We start from the raw sequence: 15834 nt of genomic DNA, 5'->3' as shown, positions 1-15834 counted from the left end.
AATAAATCAAAATAGCTTTTCGATACATGCTAAAAGTATTTTTTTGACCGATTTTTTTACCAAATATCCATGTCCAATCTAAAAGTACTTTTAGAGGGTCAGATAGTACTTTCTGGCCCACTAAAAGCTGTGCAAATGGGCCAAGTCGCATCCTTTTCCTAAACTATAGATCCACGTGGTGCCTGGCCCGGTAGAGCATTTGCAGGACAGTTCAGGTAGGTTGACCCGATCAACCTGCCTAAGTGTGAGCATGGGCCTTTAGCACGAAGGTACCCAATAAAGAGCCTTTAGTGCACAAACATTTCCCGTATGAACGATTGATTCATAGCTCCAAATAAAGTTTGATGGTCTGTGCATTAAATTTTTCAACATCGGGACCAAATTTAAAGAAATTTGAAATATCAAGCTTGAAAGGTTGAGATTTTTTATTAATCAAGTTTTTTTTGTCAAATAGCAAAATCCTACAGACAAACTATTAAAAATAAAAAAAATCATCTTTCCATGGTTGCAATATATATATATTAAATCATCTAACATTAGGTATATTTTTCATTGAACTAGTTGAAATTTGCACACTTCAATTATTAAATGCATGTTATTTAAAAATATTTATTCCCAACGTTTTTTCATGAACATTCATCTTGGATTCTTTATGAGATGAAACAATGTCTCAATTGATTTTGGTATACCTTAGTCAAGAGATAGCCTTGATATTGGATGTTTAAAAACCCTTGCCTTGTATGTCTAAATTTTTTTATTCTATTACTTCAAAGTGGCGATATTTATAATTCTTTTTAAAGGTTTAAACCATGCTAAACCTTTAGCAAAAATTATCCTAGTATTGCTAGATTCTAAGAACTACAATGAAGAAATTTTCCTAAAATTAGAGTTTTCATGATTCTATGTATAATAATAGTCTCACTTTCTATGAAACTTATATTTATAGAAATTGACGACTAGGATTTTATCGCAAAATTTAAACTTACATGAAATAATTCTCAAGTAATCTTATAAGAAAGACATATCAGAGCCTAATTCGTATTTTCGCAAAAATATTTTACATCTATCTATGTACAAAAGAAATATTTTATATCTTTCACATGAGAAGGAGGGGGAGTCCGCTTGAGTCTTTGGCCTTACCATATTGACTCAAGAGTAAGGTAATGATGGAGCATAAGATAATTTGGATCCATCCGACTGCACTTTATCTAAGTGTAGTAATTGGTGCATTGATTTTTTCGGAAAAGGGGGTGTATGCGAGTTGTGTATTTCAAAAATATTTTGGATCCATCTGACTGCATTTTAACTATGGTATTTTATTTATTTTATAGGATTGAACTTGACCTAGTTATTATAGGATTAGTGATTTTTCTATTCAAATTATAGAGAAGTGCTGCAAACATCTTGAAAGATTAAATTATAAGTGTCACAACTCACAAGTCACACAAAGGTTGCAGTTTAAGATGTTGCTAGCACCGATTATTATTTATTCTTAAAAGAGCAAAGATAATAAATCCTAACAGAAGAATTAATAAATCTGAGACAATAATTGGCCATTCTAGTGTGGAAGACTAACTTGGTGGTTTTGCCATCAACCACCATACTTTGTGGGGCCCACCTGAGAACTAAAATTCTATCTCGGTCACATTGGAACAAAAATCATACGGCTCGGGCATGAGAGGCAAAAAATACTTTTCTTGAAGAAGCTCAAAAGTCAGAAATTCTCCTAACGGTGGAGTCGTCACTCTTGTGCTTAAATAAAAATTCAAAGGAGGAAAAGAAATTACGCGCAACATCCTTTTTCTTCCTCATCAAGCTTCTCCATCCATCATTTTTCACGTCAAGCCGTCTCTCTTATCCACGAGGACTTGTTTCTTTTTTTCGAGTTCTTTTCATCTCCTCTAAATCTCTCTCTCTTTTTTTTTTGATCTTTGCATCTAAGAGTCCATAAAATCTAAAAAATGGTATGTATATGATTTTTTATAACAGACAAAGCTAAAAAAATGTGTACTATATACTGATGTTGATGATCACCATATTTTAGAAACTATGAATCGATTTATCTAGAAATGTATTTTAGCTGGTTAAATGACTAATTTATTTGGTACATATCATCTAACCATGTAGTGTGTATTTGTAAATAAATATATTTGAAAACTATATATTGTTTTAGCTGGAGGAATATATTGGATAACTATCGGACGTGTGTTAAAGAAGTTTGCGGTATATATAGAAGTCAATGAATGTATATCACTTGGCTATATAGGGTGTACTGCTGGATATGATATTCTGAAAAGTGCATATTAATTTGTTTGAAGGTATGTATGAGGTTGATAGATTGACTAATTTACTAAATGTGTATCATTCGATTAAAAACTGTGTATGACTGAACATCATATCTTTGAAAACTATGTATCTAGGGGTATGTATTAGCTTGCTATATAGCTAATTTGATTGGTATATATTATCTGGTCATGTAGTGTATACCATATTTTGAAAATAATAATAATAAAAAAGAATGACGTGTGTGATATTATTTTGTTCTTTAATTTTTTGAAGTATGAAATTAACAACTTTTTTTTTTAGTAGAAATATCTCTGATTTTTAAATTTCTACATTAAAAAATATGGTAAAAAAAATAAAAAAACCCGCTCGGTAATTCCCCACCTATCGTCCAACCCATATGATGTTTGTTCGTCGCAATGGTCGTACTCTGCCGCCCACAGTAGAGCCATGGGACGACCCAATAAGATATTTTTCAAATGGATAGAAACAAATGGAACTGTTGAAATAAGAAAAGGATGAAACATAGCCTTATCCGGCCTTTCCCAGGATACACGTGTCACTACCTCTATAGTCCCAGATATTAATTCTAATTCCGATTTGTTAACCGGCGACTTCTTCGGTTGCGCCCGCGGCCTTTGCTAAAAACGGCCGGCCATTGCCGCCGGTTCGAGGGCGAAAAATCTCTCCTCCTGACCGAAATACCCTCCCTACCCTCGCAAGATATTTAAGGCGGAAGTAAAAGCGTTTTTTTTTCCTCAAAAAAATCAGCTCCAGACGACACATCTAAGCCTTAGCTTTCAAAGATAAATTAATTATTTTATAAATTAGTTGTGTTAACATAGTTTACGATAGAGTATTTTAAAACAAAACTCCATGTACATGAAGCTTTTTGCTGAGCCATGTTAAAAAAAATTGGTGGTTTAAATTGTGAAAGTTACGGTCAAACACGGCCATAGTTCTTGGGGCTTTATTCAGATCTTATGTCAGTGTTTTTTTTCACTGTTTTATGCATTTATATTTGTAATATATAAGCTGCTGTTGTACCAAAAAAAAAAAAAATATAACCATGGTTGATTATTAAGATGGTATAATTTGTGAAATCAATATTTTCATCATCAGATATATTTTATCCAAGGAGACGTTAATTAAAATGCCCTCCTCGTTCAGACCCAATCCTTTCCTCGCGCCGTTTCACCACACGAGACTACATACGTGTGAAAGACTCGCGCGCTCAGGGGTAGTTTAGTCAGTTGGCATTCAGGGGTATAAAAGTAATTTTAAGGGGACCACCTCAATCCTCATCCACCTCACCGCTTCGTTATCGTCCTATAAGACTCTCTCCCTGTTCAAGTGTTCAAACACCACCTCTCTCCCTTGGGCTCCAAGCTTTCCTCCCTCTCCCTTCCTCCCTCTCCACCCCCCTCCTTTGGTCGCTGTTACTTCTTTCTTTATGTTTATTGGAGCAGATCATTGAGGCCGTGGTAAGATTTGTTCGTGGGAAGCGAGGAGCTTAGGGTTTCTTTTTTTTTTTTGTTGAATGATAATTTTGGAGGATTGATATTGGTGGTGTTGATCGTTGTTCAGGGTATTCCCTTATCTGATTGTTCGAGTGGAAGAATCTTGTACAGGGCTGCAGGTAAAGCGGATTCCTTGTATTTTTAGTGCATTCGATCATTGTTGTGTATAAATAATGGGTTTTGAGTTGATCTAATGTATTGTACTGAAGGGAGGGAAGGGGGGATTCAGATCTCTGTGAAATTCGAGAATCTCTTTGGTATCTTCTGTTGCTTGTTGGATTGCGATGTCTCCGATTGGAGTTACGATCAAGATGCTAATTTTTGTGATATAATAGTTACAGATTTTACAAATATAGATGGTGTACGTCTGATATTATGCAATTTTTGTTATTTTAGGAAATCTGAGAGAGGTAAAGAGTGCAACTTTGGATCTGAAGCAGTTATAATATTTTGATTTGTTCCCAAACATATATACTATACGATGTTCCGATCAGAACAACTAAGAGCGCCTGCTTTTTGTTTTTCTTTTTTCGGGCATAATTTTAAATTATTGCAATATTAAGGGAAGACAGTAGCTTCAAGGAGCTATTTCCTTAGAATGCTCCCAAGATGATAAGATGAATGAAATTGTTTGAAAATCAATTTAAGATGAATTTCATGATCATAAATCATCTAAAATCAATTTAAGTCCAGATTATAGTTTGAAATTTTTATCCTTTTGTGGAGCCATTAAATGCCAAACCTTCAGCTCTCAGCGCATTGATTGCCTTCAAGTAGTAGAAAATTTTTTAGTCTCTATTTCTTATTTGTAAGAACCTTTTACCAGAGGTAATGAATCCGCTCCTGAAATTCTATGGAATCTCAGAGCTGCACCTGCTTCAAAAGTGGTTCCTTCAGGAGATCTTAAAGTGTTCACTTTCTCTTGCCCACACCTACACCTGCTCCCATGCCCACTCTGATTGGCAACTAAAATCTAGTGCTAGACAAACGTTTAACTTCCTATTTCCAGCTATGATATCTGACTCACTTTTAATGTTTCTTCATCCAGCACATGTTAGGTTGCTTTGTGTTGAAAATGACACACGGTTTCCCTTGCGCTGATGCGTTTGATTTTGTACAAGATAAACAGGGGGCTCCTATGCAAAGAGCCATGTATCACCATGGCCCACATGAGACATGGCATTCAGTTCAGCCTATGAGAAACTGTGACCTGTTCCATCACGAGGCAATTTAGCATGTTCCCTTCCTTGTCATAAGGTTCTGTCTTGAATAGGTAAATATAAAACCAAATAATTATCTATTCTAGCTATACATGGTTTTCAGAAGAAAAAAAAAAGGAATAGTAATTTCCATGTTACACAAGTTGAATCATGTAGATGTTATTGTATATTGCATACATACATTGGACTAGAAGTTGTATAGTCGTATATAGTGTTGCTGAATGTAATTTAACAATTGTTTCTTGGAGATCTCACTTCAGTTCTGCAACTATATTATCAATACCAGCTATATATTTGTATCCTCAGGAATATATTTTGGCATATATATTAAATAATGTGTGGCAGGATGATGGGAACAGATAGCTATTTCATTGTATCACAATGCTACAAACACTACATGTTTCAGTCTCAACTGTTCTGTGGACTTTCTGTTTATCCATGGTGATATTTATTTTTATGCTAGAGCTAAACTTAAGGAAAAATTATCAGATGTTATTATTCTCATGTAGTCTTTCTTTCCTCTATTAAAATTAAAATAATTGAGTATTATTCTTATTTATCTCTAATCATTATTCTACGATCATCAGATTTCCTTCCTTTTTTTATCTTGTGGTTTCTTGAAACGTACTTACGTTTCTCCATTGTTCTGTACAAGAGGAAGTAAGATGGCAATTATAGAGGGACCAGTTATTTGTCGTCCTGCTGTCCAACATGTTAAGCAAGCAAGAGTTTCTGCTCCTATAATTAACAGTTCATTAATAAAGACTAGGCATCTTAGAAGTGGATTTTGGGGGTCTCAAGCTAGATGCAGAAGTATAACTAGAGTTGGTACTCTTTCTATTCAACCTTGTGAAAGGAAAGGCTGGCCTGTTCATTGTAGTTTCAGTTCGTCTTCTGATGGTAATGGCAGCATGGCTGGGAACTTCAGTGAAAATGATGAAGAATATGTGAATTCCAGTGTGACTGAAGCAGGTATTCTATTTGAAATTTTGAATCATCTCTTTTCTTTCTTTTCTTTTCTTTTCTTTTCTTTTCTTTTTTTTTGAGTGGAAGGGGGTACCATCTTATTCTATTTGAGTGCTTTATTTTCAGGTCCTTTGATTTTCCCTTCTCTTTTCTTTATGTCTGAGATTATTGCATGCAGACTGGAACTTTCAATTCTAAATTTTGTCTATTATGTAGAAGTTTCTACTCCAGTCACTTAGAAATCCGGCGGTAGGAGGGCTAGAGTCTTCTCTGATATGAACTTCAGGACATGTTTCTGGTGTTGCTTTGGATGCTCCTGCTTTTAAGAGCAGAAATTGGCTTGCGGTCTAAAGCATTACTAGGTTGTCATCAGTGAGATTGAGCAAGCAAAAGTTGTTGCAGAACCAACACATTGAGTTGAAGTTCACTTTTTTGATTGATCAACATGCTTCATGATGGGACTGTCATAGTGGCAGTGTTTTTTATTCCTAGCTTGATACGTGCAATAAAACCATGTTGTAGACCATCTTTTCTCAGCAAACAATCGGTTGGTAATATAGTGGTTCTGAGTTAATCTGCAGGGCTATCCCTTTGGTTGTTTTCTTTCTATCAATGTCGGTGGAATCGATACCGAACACCGTACCAATTGCTTGGCGAGACAAGTCGGTATGGACCTGCGTCGTGCCGTGCCGTGCCATGCCGGGCCGTGACGACACAGTAGAGGAGGCGGAGGAGAGAGAGAAGGGAGATAGAGGGAACGAGGGCCGTCGAAGGCCGGCGACTTGAGCAGGAGGCAAAGGAAACCTCCGTGGCCGGAAAGCGGGGCGGGTCTCCCGCTTTGTTCAAAACAGGAGATCCACTCTATTTTCCAGCTGTGGAGCCATGGAGCCGGAGGAGCGTGTTTTCTGCACAGCTCGCTGGCCTCCGCAGGCCCTCTGTCGGGCAGCCTCCACCTTCTTCTTTCCCTCTCCCTCTCCCCCTCCCTTGCTTGTTCTTTCTTTTTCTCTCTTTCCTTCTCTTTGTTTCCCTCTGGCAATGGATTTCGTTTCCGTGTCGGTCAACCGCCGACATGGCTCGGTACGACCGGAACCGCCCTGGGACGGTTCCGCCGATATTGCTTCCCATATTTTGTGGAAATTAGATTGGAATTTAAAATTAAAACATCATTGTTTCTAATATTTGCCATTTTTCAACTGTCTGAGTTACAGGCCAAGACTGTCTCCTAGTAGGTTTGGTATCACCAGGTTTACATAATTGGTCACAATCAAAGTGTCTAATACATATAAATGTCTAGTCATGTGCAGTTTAATCCTTAGAGTGCAAAACTTTTTATGCTTCTAGCAATATGTACAAGTTGTTTCATTTTTTTAAAAAATGGAGAATTGAGCTGCTTCTGTTGCTTATGGATTTCAAGTCCTAGTTGCAGTAATTTGTTCTTTCATGCAGTTGAGGTCAGGAGTGGATCAGATGGTTTCATGATAAAGATGCGTGATGGTACACATTTGAGATGCGTTCACAATAACCCTCAAGGAGGAAGCCTTCCGGACTATGCTCCTCATCCAGCCATCGTACTAAAGATGGAAGATGGAAGTGGTCTTCTTCTTCCTATTATTGTCTGTATGTATACTTTTGCCTAGGGTTAGGATATTTTATTGAGGGCAAGTTTTTTATTCCAACGAATGATCTTCAACCCTCCTTTTCCTTTACAGTGGAGATGCCAAGTGTGTTGTTAATGGCTGCGGTTCGGAATGTTCATATTGTAAGGCTCCTTTATTCTCAAATGTGAAGTATCAAGCTATTTTTTTTAATTGGATAATTACTAATATTTTATTTTCTTCTAAAAGAAGAGTAACCAATATGCATTTCTCAGGCTAGGCCAACTATATATCAAGTGGTGAAAGAGATGATTGAAAAGATGGGATATGTGGTAAGTTTAATAGATTAGTCCTGCATGCAAAACACTCTTTTTTGTCCTTTTGCATGCCCCCATTTGGTTGAATAACTCTATTTCTCTGTGTTGGATTTGTGTAAGTTCATCAGTCAATTGTCCTAATGCTCACTGGGTTTGTTAGTAACATTTGGTATATATGCATCTTACTTTGACTATAACATATGTGAGTGGCCTACTGAGTCGTTAAGGTGATGTTGATGGACTGTTTAGTCTTTTCTATTGAAATTTGATCAAGGCTGTTTTTTTTTTTGTTTTAGAACCATTTCCAGTTATCAAACAATAATCTCATTTTTCAGGTACAACTTGTTCGAGTCACCAAAAGAGTGAATGAGGCCTACTTTGCTCAGTTGTACCTTGCAAAGGCAAATCCCAATCTTTTCAAATCGCTTTTTGTTAATGTTAGCTGTATCCTTGTGAATGTAAATCCTGAACTATGTCATGTGTTCATGCAGGTGGGGAATGAAAAAGAGAGCATCAGCTTTGATCTTCGACCTTCAGATGCCATTAATATGGCTGTGCGGTGCAAGGTATGCTCTATTATTCAAATTAACACTAGCCGCTGGCCAATGTAGTTCCAGTGTATTGCACTAACATGATTATGTAGAAACCATTTTGATTAGTAATTATATATTTTCGGCCATGCTAAGTGTAACTTGGTAGTTGGTTTTAAATGTCTTTTTTGCAATCTCCTTAATGGGACAGACATTAATTTTAACAGAAGCAACACTTCATTATTGGAATCACTTGGGGGTAGTTATATCTCAGAACCACAGTTCATGTTCTTCAGAACAAGTTTAGGGAAACAAAAAGCTAGATAGCATTTAATGCTTGCATAAACAACTATGTTATTACAGTTACAAGCTCAACTAAATTATAATTGTAATTAATTTTGACATTTTTTTAGCACATCCGTCTACTTTACTATGAGGGCCTCATAATTTTTTCTTCTTTCTTATTGTAGTTTTGCTTCTTTAATATTGGACGTCATTTTTTATTCATTTAAGCATGGGCCTCCCAGTAGCCCATTTCATTTTATAGACAATTTATTTCTGAAGTTATGAGCCTAAAGTTGCAGTTTTCTCATTGTAGTTAAGCTTTTATAACATTATAGGTCATTGTAGAATCACCTTTTGCATTATCCCTGCTCTTGCTATTTTCTTAATAATTTTTCAGAAAGTTCAGCAAGTTTTCATTTTTCAATATTCATGCGCGGAATATCATTGAAGTTATCCTTGTGAAATAATACCATCTTTATCAAACCACATCACCTTGCTGTGTAACTATTATATCATCTTCTAATATCAGTGTGAGAGAAGTTGGGGAATGAAGCTATAGAAGGTAATATGAAGAATATATTTTAGTTGGAAACTCTAGTGTAGATAATGAAAATATAGGATATGGCTTCAGGACATGTAATAAATGATAACGGTAGAAGATGTTTTTTCATGTGTTGGAGCTCCCTTTGATAATTTTTTCTTTTATTGTCATAGATAGTCTATGATCATACTTTGGGAGAAAGCACATGGAATTGAAAAGAAAATTGAAAATGTTTACTTAGTTCTTTTGGGCCTATTGTATTCATGTTTACTAATAATGTTATACTGCCTTCTGTCCACAAATATCTTGATCAAAGAGGAGTGAGAACTTTATTTTTTTCAGAATTTATTTCGTCTGTTTCATTCCTTGTCATATTTAAAGACTCTTTTGATTGATTCCAACTTGGGATCTCATCATCTTACTTCTCAGACCTTAAAAATCGCAACTTGTTTTATGATTCTAATAGTCGCTAGATGTTCAGCAAGCTATCACAAAAGTTGGCTATGCTAAGGACTACCTAGAGGTTGTTTATTGGCTGGTAATTTTCTTGTCTTATGGTTTTAAATGAACGTGTCATTATTTCCTGCATCTTATAAAAGGATGATCCACATAAAAGTAAAAGAATGAGGTGTAAGTGTAAATAGCAGTGCAGTCTAGTGCAAGAACTACTTACGAGGGTTGCTGTAGTGATAGTTATTTAGGAAGTTTTGGGTTTAACATTGCCAGGTTTTTATAGGAAATGTTTATTTTGATTTGAGGGAGGGGAGGTTTGATTTCTTTGTTAGTTATCTGCAGGAGCTATTATTCTCGATAATAATGAACCAAGCCTCATACTTTGTCAGTTGAACTGGTTTTAGAAGTTTTTGTCCATCGGATTTATGGAAGGGATGAAAGAGGCATTTGAAAATCTTAAAAATGAGAATCCGGGGATATGGATGGCTGTTTTGAGGAAAAGAGGATGGCTTGGAATGTTATCAAAAGTATGTATGGCGAGGGACCACTCCAGCGGTTTGACATCCATAAACACATTTGTTAGTCCTTTTTTATTGTTACTTGTTAGGGTTTATAGGGAGGTTGCTTCTGCTTTAATTCAAGAAACTTCAAACGTCATAGGTTCTTTCTTCTCCTTTATCTGTTTCAATCCCTTTTCTGATTTCCTCTTTGGATGAGATTCAAGAATCATGTAGGTTGGAAAATGCTCTTAGAAAAAGTCATAGAGGTAATACTTCAAATTCCAGATCTCTTCCTAAATCAGATTGTATTATATCTTTGAGAGCAGCAGATCTTTGCAAGAGATGATCAAGTTTCACTATGCATATTGAAGATTTTAGTACGGCTCTTTTGTTCTAATTCAAGTAAAAGTTGGCATCTGTTTGTAGCCCTAATTGGTGTTGACTACTACTTATTTTTGCCTCTGTTTTTGTTTTTGATCCACAAAGGTGCCTATACAAGTCAATAGACATCTTGCACACAGTGATGGGATGCGAGTGATTGAACCCACTAAGTTGGCAGTGCAGGCTTCTCACACAGATGGAATGTTATTCACAGAACTTGACAGGTAACCTTATGAATGTTTTCAACACATTTTGTTTACTATTTTTATGTTGAAACAAGTGCTTCAAAGTTCAAATGAAGAAACATTCAAGAGATTTTCAACTTTTTCATCTCGTGTGAGTTTATTAGATGAGTCGTCCCAATTTATTTTCTGTTCAGGGAAAGAATTGTTTGGATGAAATGCAGGTGATGATCAACATCAGGTTTAATAAAGATTGCACAACGTTTAACATTTATCAACTGATAACCGACAATGGAGTTTTACAAACCACCCCCCCCCCCCCCCCCCCCTCTCTTTCTATCTCTATCTCTATCTCTATCTATCTACTTATCAGTTTTGGGAGATTTTTTTGGAGAAGCGGTCGTTGTCATCTGTTTGAGGTTTACTCAGTATCTTCTCCTGTCATAACAGTTGTGGTTTCTTGTGCGTTACATGGACTTTATTATTTATAAAAGACTAAAGTACTTTATATTTAGTTGGTCAGAAGTATGGTGCAAATTTGTAGTGCTTTAATGTTACTCTGACTGAAGTAATGTTAACAGGCCTGATGGTCAGCCTTGCTTGGAAAGCAAGGAGTTTGATTTGATCCGTAACATGCTGATTGCTGCCGTTGAGGAAAGATACAAAGATGCTGGTAAGATATCACGCTCTTACCTGCTGCCTGCAATAGTTTTGCTCTGAAGACTCTGAATCGCTCTCTCTCTCTCTCTCCATCTCTATCTTTTAACGCATAAACAAGATAGTTTCTGTAGGTTTTTGGATCATGCTAATGGGGGGTGCATTCTCTTTTCCGTTCTAATGAGATCGTTCCCCCAAAGCTAAACAAAACAACAAATCAATGGACTTCTTTGGAAATATGGATTCGATTGATTTGCACTCTCGCAATGTTTTGTGGCAATTTGATACTATTACAATTCTTGTTATTTTGTGTCAGCTCAATGGAGGGACAAGCTTTTTCAGCTGCGGTCCAAGAGAAAGAACTGGACTTGACAGGTTTCTGATCCATTCCCTGCGCCCTATCTGTTTTATAGTACTGTCTGAAACTAGAAATCTCAGAGGCTTCTCACAACAGACTGCTTTCTTTGCTGCAGTGTCTACGGCCGTACATGAAGCCAGCGTTTGGAAGCAAGTGCAAGCCTGACATCCATGGTATATAATGTATCTAGTACTTAGCCACCACGATTGTGTATACATGTATAGTTGCTTATGCCATGGTGGCATATAAAATGGCATGTGGCGTTATGTAAGTATTGGAGTATAGAACTAATCCTCAGATTATATACTTGTTTATCTCCCCGTTCTTTTAATTTGCTTTTGCTGGTTTTCAAGTGCTGCTAGCTGGTGTGGTTTGAGGCTTCAAATGGTCAGAATACACTATCTCGAGCCTGTATGCTTCGGAGACCTATGCATCAAGTCAGTCCATATTTAGTACGCTATTGGATAAATATCTGCGAGGACTTGATGTATAGGTAAGCAATGTTCAAAATCTTTGGATATTTTTTTTTATTTTTTTTTGCACCTCAGAACCGTTCAATTTTATACTGGGGCGTAAAGTTCTCTTTGCACCCTATATATTATAGTTCAATCCAAGTTAAGTGTTGGGTGTTTTAAATCCATGACGTGAGATAGTTCACCTGTTTCAGGAGATCTCTGGGGTATGGACTCTGGTTCTGGTTTGGGTTTTATAATTTTTAACCTGACTTGGCCTTCAGGTTGTCTAATTTGGGTGCGAAACAATTCTAACCAGGATTTGGGTCGTGCAGTCAGGCTGAAACAATTCTAAGCTGGGTTCCTGTCTAGTCTTGAATGCCTAGCAAGTGTTATAAGAAGTTTAGTAGGTCCGACCATATTGTACTTATTAATCTGTTGCTTAAATTAGGTTAGATTCGGGTTGGATTTTTTTTTCCATCCTACTTTGTGAATACAAATTTTGATTTTGGAAGGCGGGAAATAAATCCAAAATTAGTTTTTAGAGTTTTTTTATATATTAGAATTTGCATAAATAATCTTCCAAAATTGATATTTGCATGTATACATTTATCAAATATTTGTTTTGTATGTATACCCATGCAATCTAACGTTGTTAAGAAGTTAGCCATTTAAAATTAAAATAACTAAATTATCATTAATGGGTAAACATAAAAAAGAAATTATTATAAAGGCATACATGAAAATAGCAATTTTAAAGGGTATTCATACACTTTCATATATTTAGGATGGTATACATGCAAAAAAAAAAAAAAAAGATTTTTGCATAAATATCCTTCTAAATATTAAAATTTGCACAAATGTCCTCCAAATTGATATTTACTTGTATGCACGCACAAAACACTATTTTTGTATGAATACTTTTGACATAAATTTGCATATCTACCTATTAAGGGTATTTCAGTTATTTTTAATTTTAAGCCGCTAATTTTTTAACATCATTAGATAGGATGGGTATATATGCAAGAAAAAAAAATGGAGGATATACACGCAAAATAAGTATTTTATAAGGATATACATGCAAATATCAATTTTAGAACGATATTTATGTACATTTTAATATTTAGAAGAATATGAACGCAAAAAAAAAATTTAGTTTTATGCATAACGCTGGCATTAGCCTGGATGTATACAGGAACTAAACCTAAGTGGAATGGCACATTATGCTTAGAAACTTCTCCATGGGCGTGCCGGACTTGTTAATGGATTGTCTTTCGGTTCAAGAACCAAATCTGGTTCAAGCTCGTGTCGATCTCCACCTCATTCATTAGCCTATCTATGTACATGTCGGTGTACGTGAATGTTAGGTTAGGCTAAAAATTTGATAAAAAATTCATGCTGGGCACAATTATTCAATTGAAAAGACCCATCAATCATGACAATAACAATTTTTACTCCAACTTGCCGATCATCTGTCTCTTTCTACGAATTTCTTCATTTTTTTAAAGACTCAACTTACTCGTGATATTTGTCAGCTTGCCATGTTTTTGTCATTCCAACCTACTTAAGAGGAGGACAAATGTGCTGAACAACATTTTGCACCTCTCTCCTGCCGATTGCGTGGAAGATGGCAAGTTAAAACATACAAGTCACTTAGCATGTGATTACTCGGGCTGATATATATATATATTAAAGTTCTTAACCACAACAAGGCCCAAATGTGGCATTCATGACAATCAAATTGCACCGTTCTTTCATCATATTTTGCATAATCTATTTCGGCAAAATGTCATGATAAGGTATTATAGACAATTCGACAATCAATTTCAATGGAAATGAGTATTTTCTTTCCTGTGACAGAGAAAAAATAAGTAGGGTAACACTGAGGTGGTAGCTTAGTGGAACGGAGCTTTACTTCCAACCAAGTGGTTCCGAGTTCAAAACATATGGACGTTGATCAAATTGTGGAGACCGGATGCTCCCTGCTCAGACACGGAATTTGGAAGGGCTATTGGTCCGTTAGTAGCCTCGGTGGTGCTAGGTGTGACGTACTTATACGGAGGGTTCATGCTGGAGCCTAGAGGAGTATTTGAGCCAGGCCCACAGATAGGGAGGCCGGAGTGCCCAACATACGGTCATTTCTGCCTGTATCGAATATTCTCCTAGCGGAGTGGGGGCTCAGCGGGGGCTGCTACGCGGGGGTGGGCTCGTCCCTTCCTCTCCCCTTCTCCTTCCGTTTAGCAAAAAAAAAAAAAAAGAAAAAGAAAAAAAGAAGAAGAAAGGAGTAGGGCTCCTTTTTAGTCACTTTGCCGTGACCATAGAAAGTGTTTCGGGAGATCCGTAGGGTGGCGCGGCTGTTGGGCGATGTGCAGATAGGACATGTGTTCAGGGAGGCGAACAGGGCTGCAGACTGGGTCGCCTCTTATGTTGCTCGGCATTCTGGGGATTTTACTTGGATGTCTGCTTCTGACGTTCACCCTTATTTGCATCTTTTATTTTTCCACGATTTAGCAGGTTGTACTTACGTTAGAGCTATATGAAATGAGTAACCGTTTTTATCAAAAAAAAAAAAAAAAAAAAAAAAAGAAAAAAGAGAAAAAAAGAAGAAGAAGAAGAAGAAGAAAGTGTTTCGGGACTGGCATGGATACATGTAGCATGTGCAGTTTAAAAAGATGCTTGCATTATCTGGTGGAATATATCATTATCGATGATCAATAAATTGGTATTAATACCAACTTTTAGATTTGAATCTAAAAGCTCTCTTTCCAAAGCATACGCCAAAGAGAGGTGCCAAACAAGGATATAATTCTGCTTGGCATTATTATTTGTATATTTATTTTCTATCATAATTGCTAAGAGTAGCCAGCCTAATGCCCCTTTTTATGTAAAGAAATCGAGTTCAACAATATCAAAAATAAAAGCAATCAAGTCAAAGGCTGCAAGTGGGCAAATCTATTTCTATAATGAGAAATAAAACTAATGATTGTCTAGCCCAATATAGCATGATAGCAATGTTACTGAAACCCTGGCTTGACTAGTTAGGAGCTTATCTTCAATAGGACTCTTAGAAAGTAACTTAACTGTGCTTTGGGGTGAATGCGAGCTTGTGGATGTTTGGGCAACACGGGCTAGACTGATAAGGATTTAATTGTTCGTTCTTAGCTTCATTTATTCCTTCATGGAAATGATTAGATCTCTATACTAATTAAATAGTTTAATGTTGGCTGATGGAACCATGGGGATGTTAATTACTGTAATCTAATCCTCCTAACACCAAATCACATTAGAGTATTCGACAAAGTTGGATATAAATAAATGGTTTTCAAGCTGGTAAATAATTTAGATGGTGAGAGCTTAACCACCATATGCGAAAGCAGCATCTTTATGCTTATCATATTTTGCACAACTCCAAGAGACTAAGAAGTTTATTAGGTCAACAATTATGACACTATCTTTTACGTTTACCACCCATCCACAAAAATATTCAATGTCAGGGTTCAATTTGCCAGTTTCTTGATAAACCATCCTTTCTACTAATTGGTGTATACATTACCATTGCGTTGGAAAAAATCGACTTTTTTTTGGCTCAAAAAA

General features: G+C 36.3%; 1 protein-coding gene across 4 annotated transcripts; it reads left to right on the top strand.

The window, feature by feature from the left end:
• Positions 1–3626: 3626 nt before the first annotated feature.
• LOC103722339 (bifunctional nuclease 2-like) lies at positions 3627–12119 on the top strand. 4 transcript variants are annotated; one of them, XM_017846479.5, is made up of 13 exons: positions 3627–3767; positions 3871–3922; positions 4933–5076; positions 5679–5995; positions 7436–7606; positions 7699–7748; positions 7860–7916; positions 8237–8302; positions 8393–8467; positions 10697–10815; positions 11355–11446; positions 11747–11805; positions 11904–12119. In XM_017846479.5, the coding sequence occupies exons 4-12, from the start codon at positions 5689–5691 to the stop codon at positions 11800–11802; spliced, it is 993 nt and encodes a 330-aa protein (XP_017701968.1). In that variant the 5' UTR covers positions 3627–3767; positions 3871–3922; positions 4933–5076; positions 5679–5688; the 3' UTR covers positions 11803–11805; positions 11904–12119. The 4 variants fall into 4 exon arrangements, with proteins under 4 accessions (XP_017701968.1, XP_008811085.1, XP_008811088.1 ...); XM_008812863.6 differs by having other exon boundaries at positions 4925–5076; XM_008812862.6 differs by lacking the exon at positions 4933–5076 and having other exon boundaries at positions 3633–3767; positions 5681–5995.
• Positions 12120–15834: the final 3715 nt, after the last annotated feature.

The sequence above is a fragment of the Phoenix dactylifera genome, chromosome 1 (genome assembly GCF_051530095.1).
Source record: "Phoenix dactylifera cultivar Ajwa chromosome 1, Ajwa_hap1_PhDact_Kaust_v1.1, whole genome shotgun sequence".
NCBI classification, from domain to species: Eukaryota; Viridiplantae; Streptophyta; class Magnoliopsida; order Arecales; family Arecaceae; genus Phoenix; species Phoenix dactylifera.
The sequence above is the reverse complement of the archived record's forward strand: the minus strand, read 5'-3'. Positions and strand labels throughout refer to the sequence as shown.

Bases quoted from the DNA above. Each gene is read 5' to 3' on its own strand.
- LOC103722339 (XM_017846479.5), top strand. From the start codon at position 5,689: ATGGCAATTATAGAGGGACCAGTTATTTGTCGTCCTGCTGTCCAACAT. The intron at 7,917-8,236 runs GTAAGTTTAATA...CTCATTTTTCAG, and splicing joins TTGAAAAGATGGGATATGTG to GTACAACTTGTTCGAGTCAC. The intron at 8,468-10,696 runs GTATGCTCTATT...TGATCCACAAAG, and splicing joins ATATGGCTGTGCGGTGCAAG to GTGCCTATACAAGTCAATAG.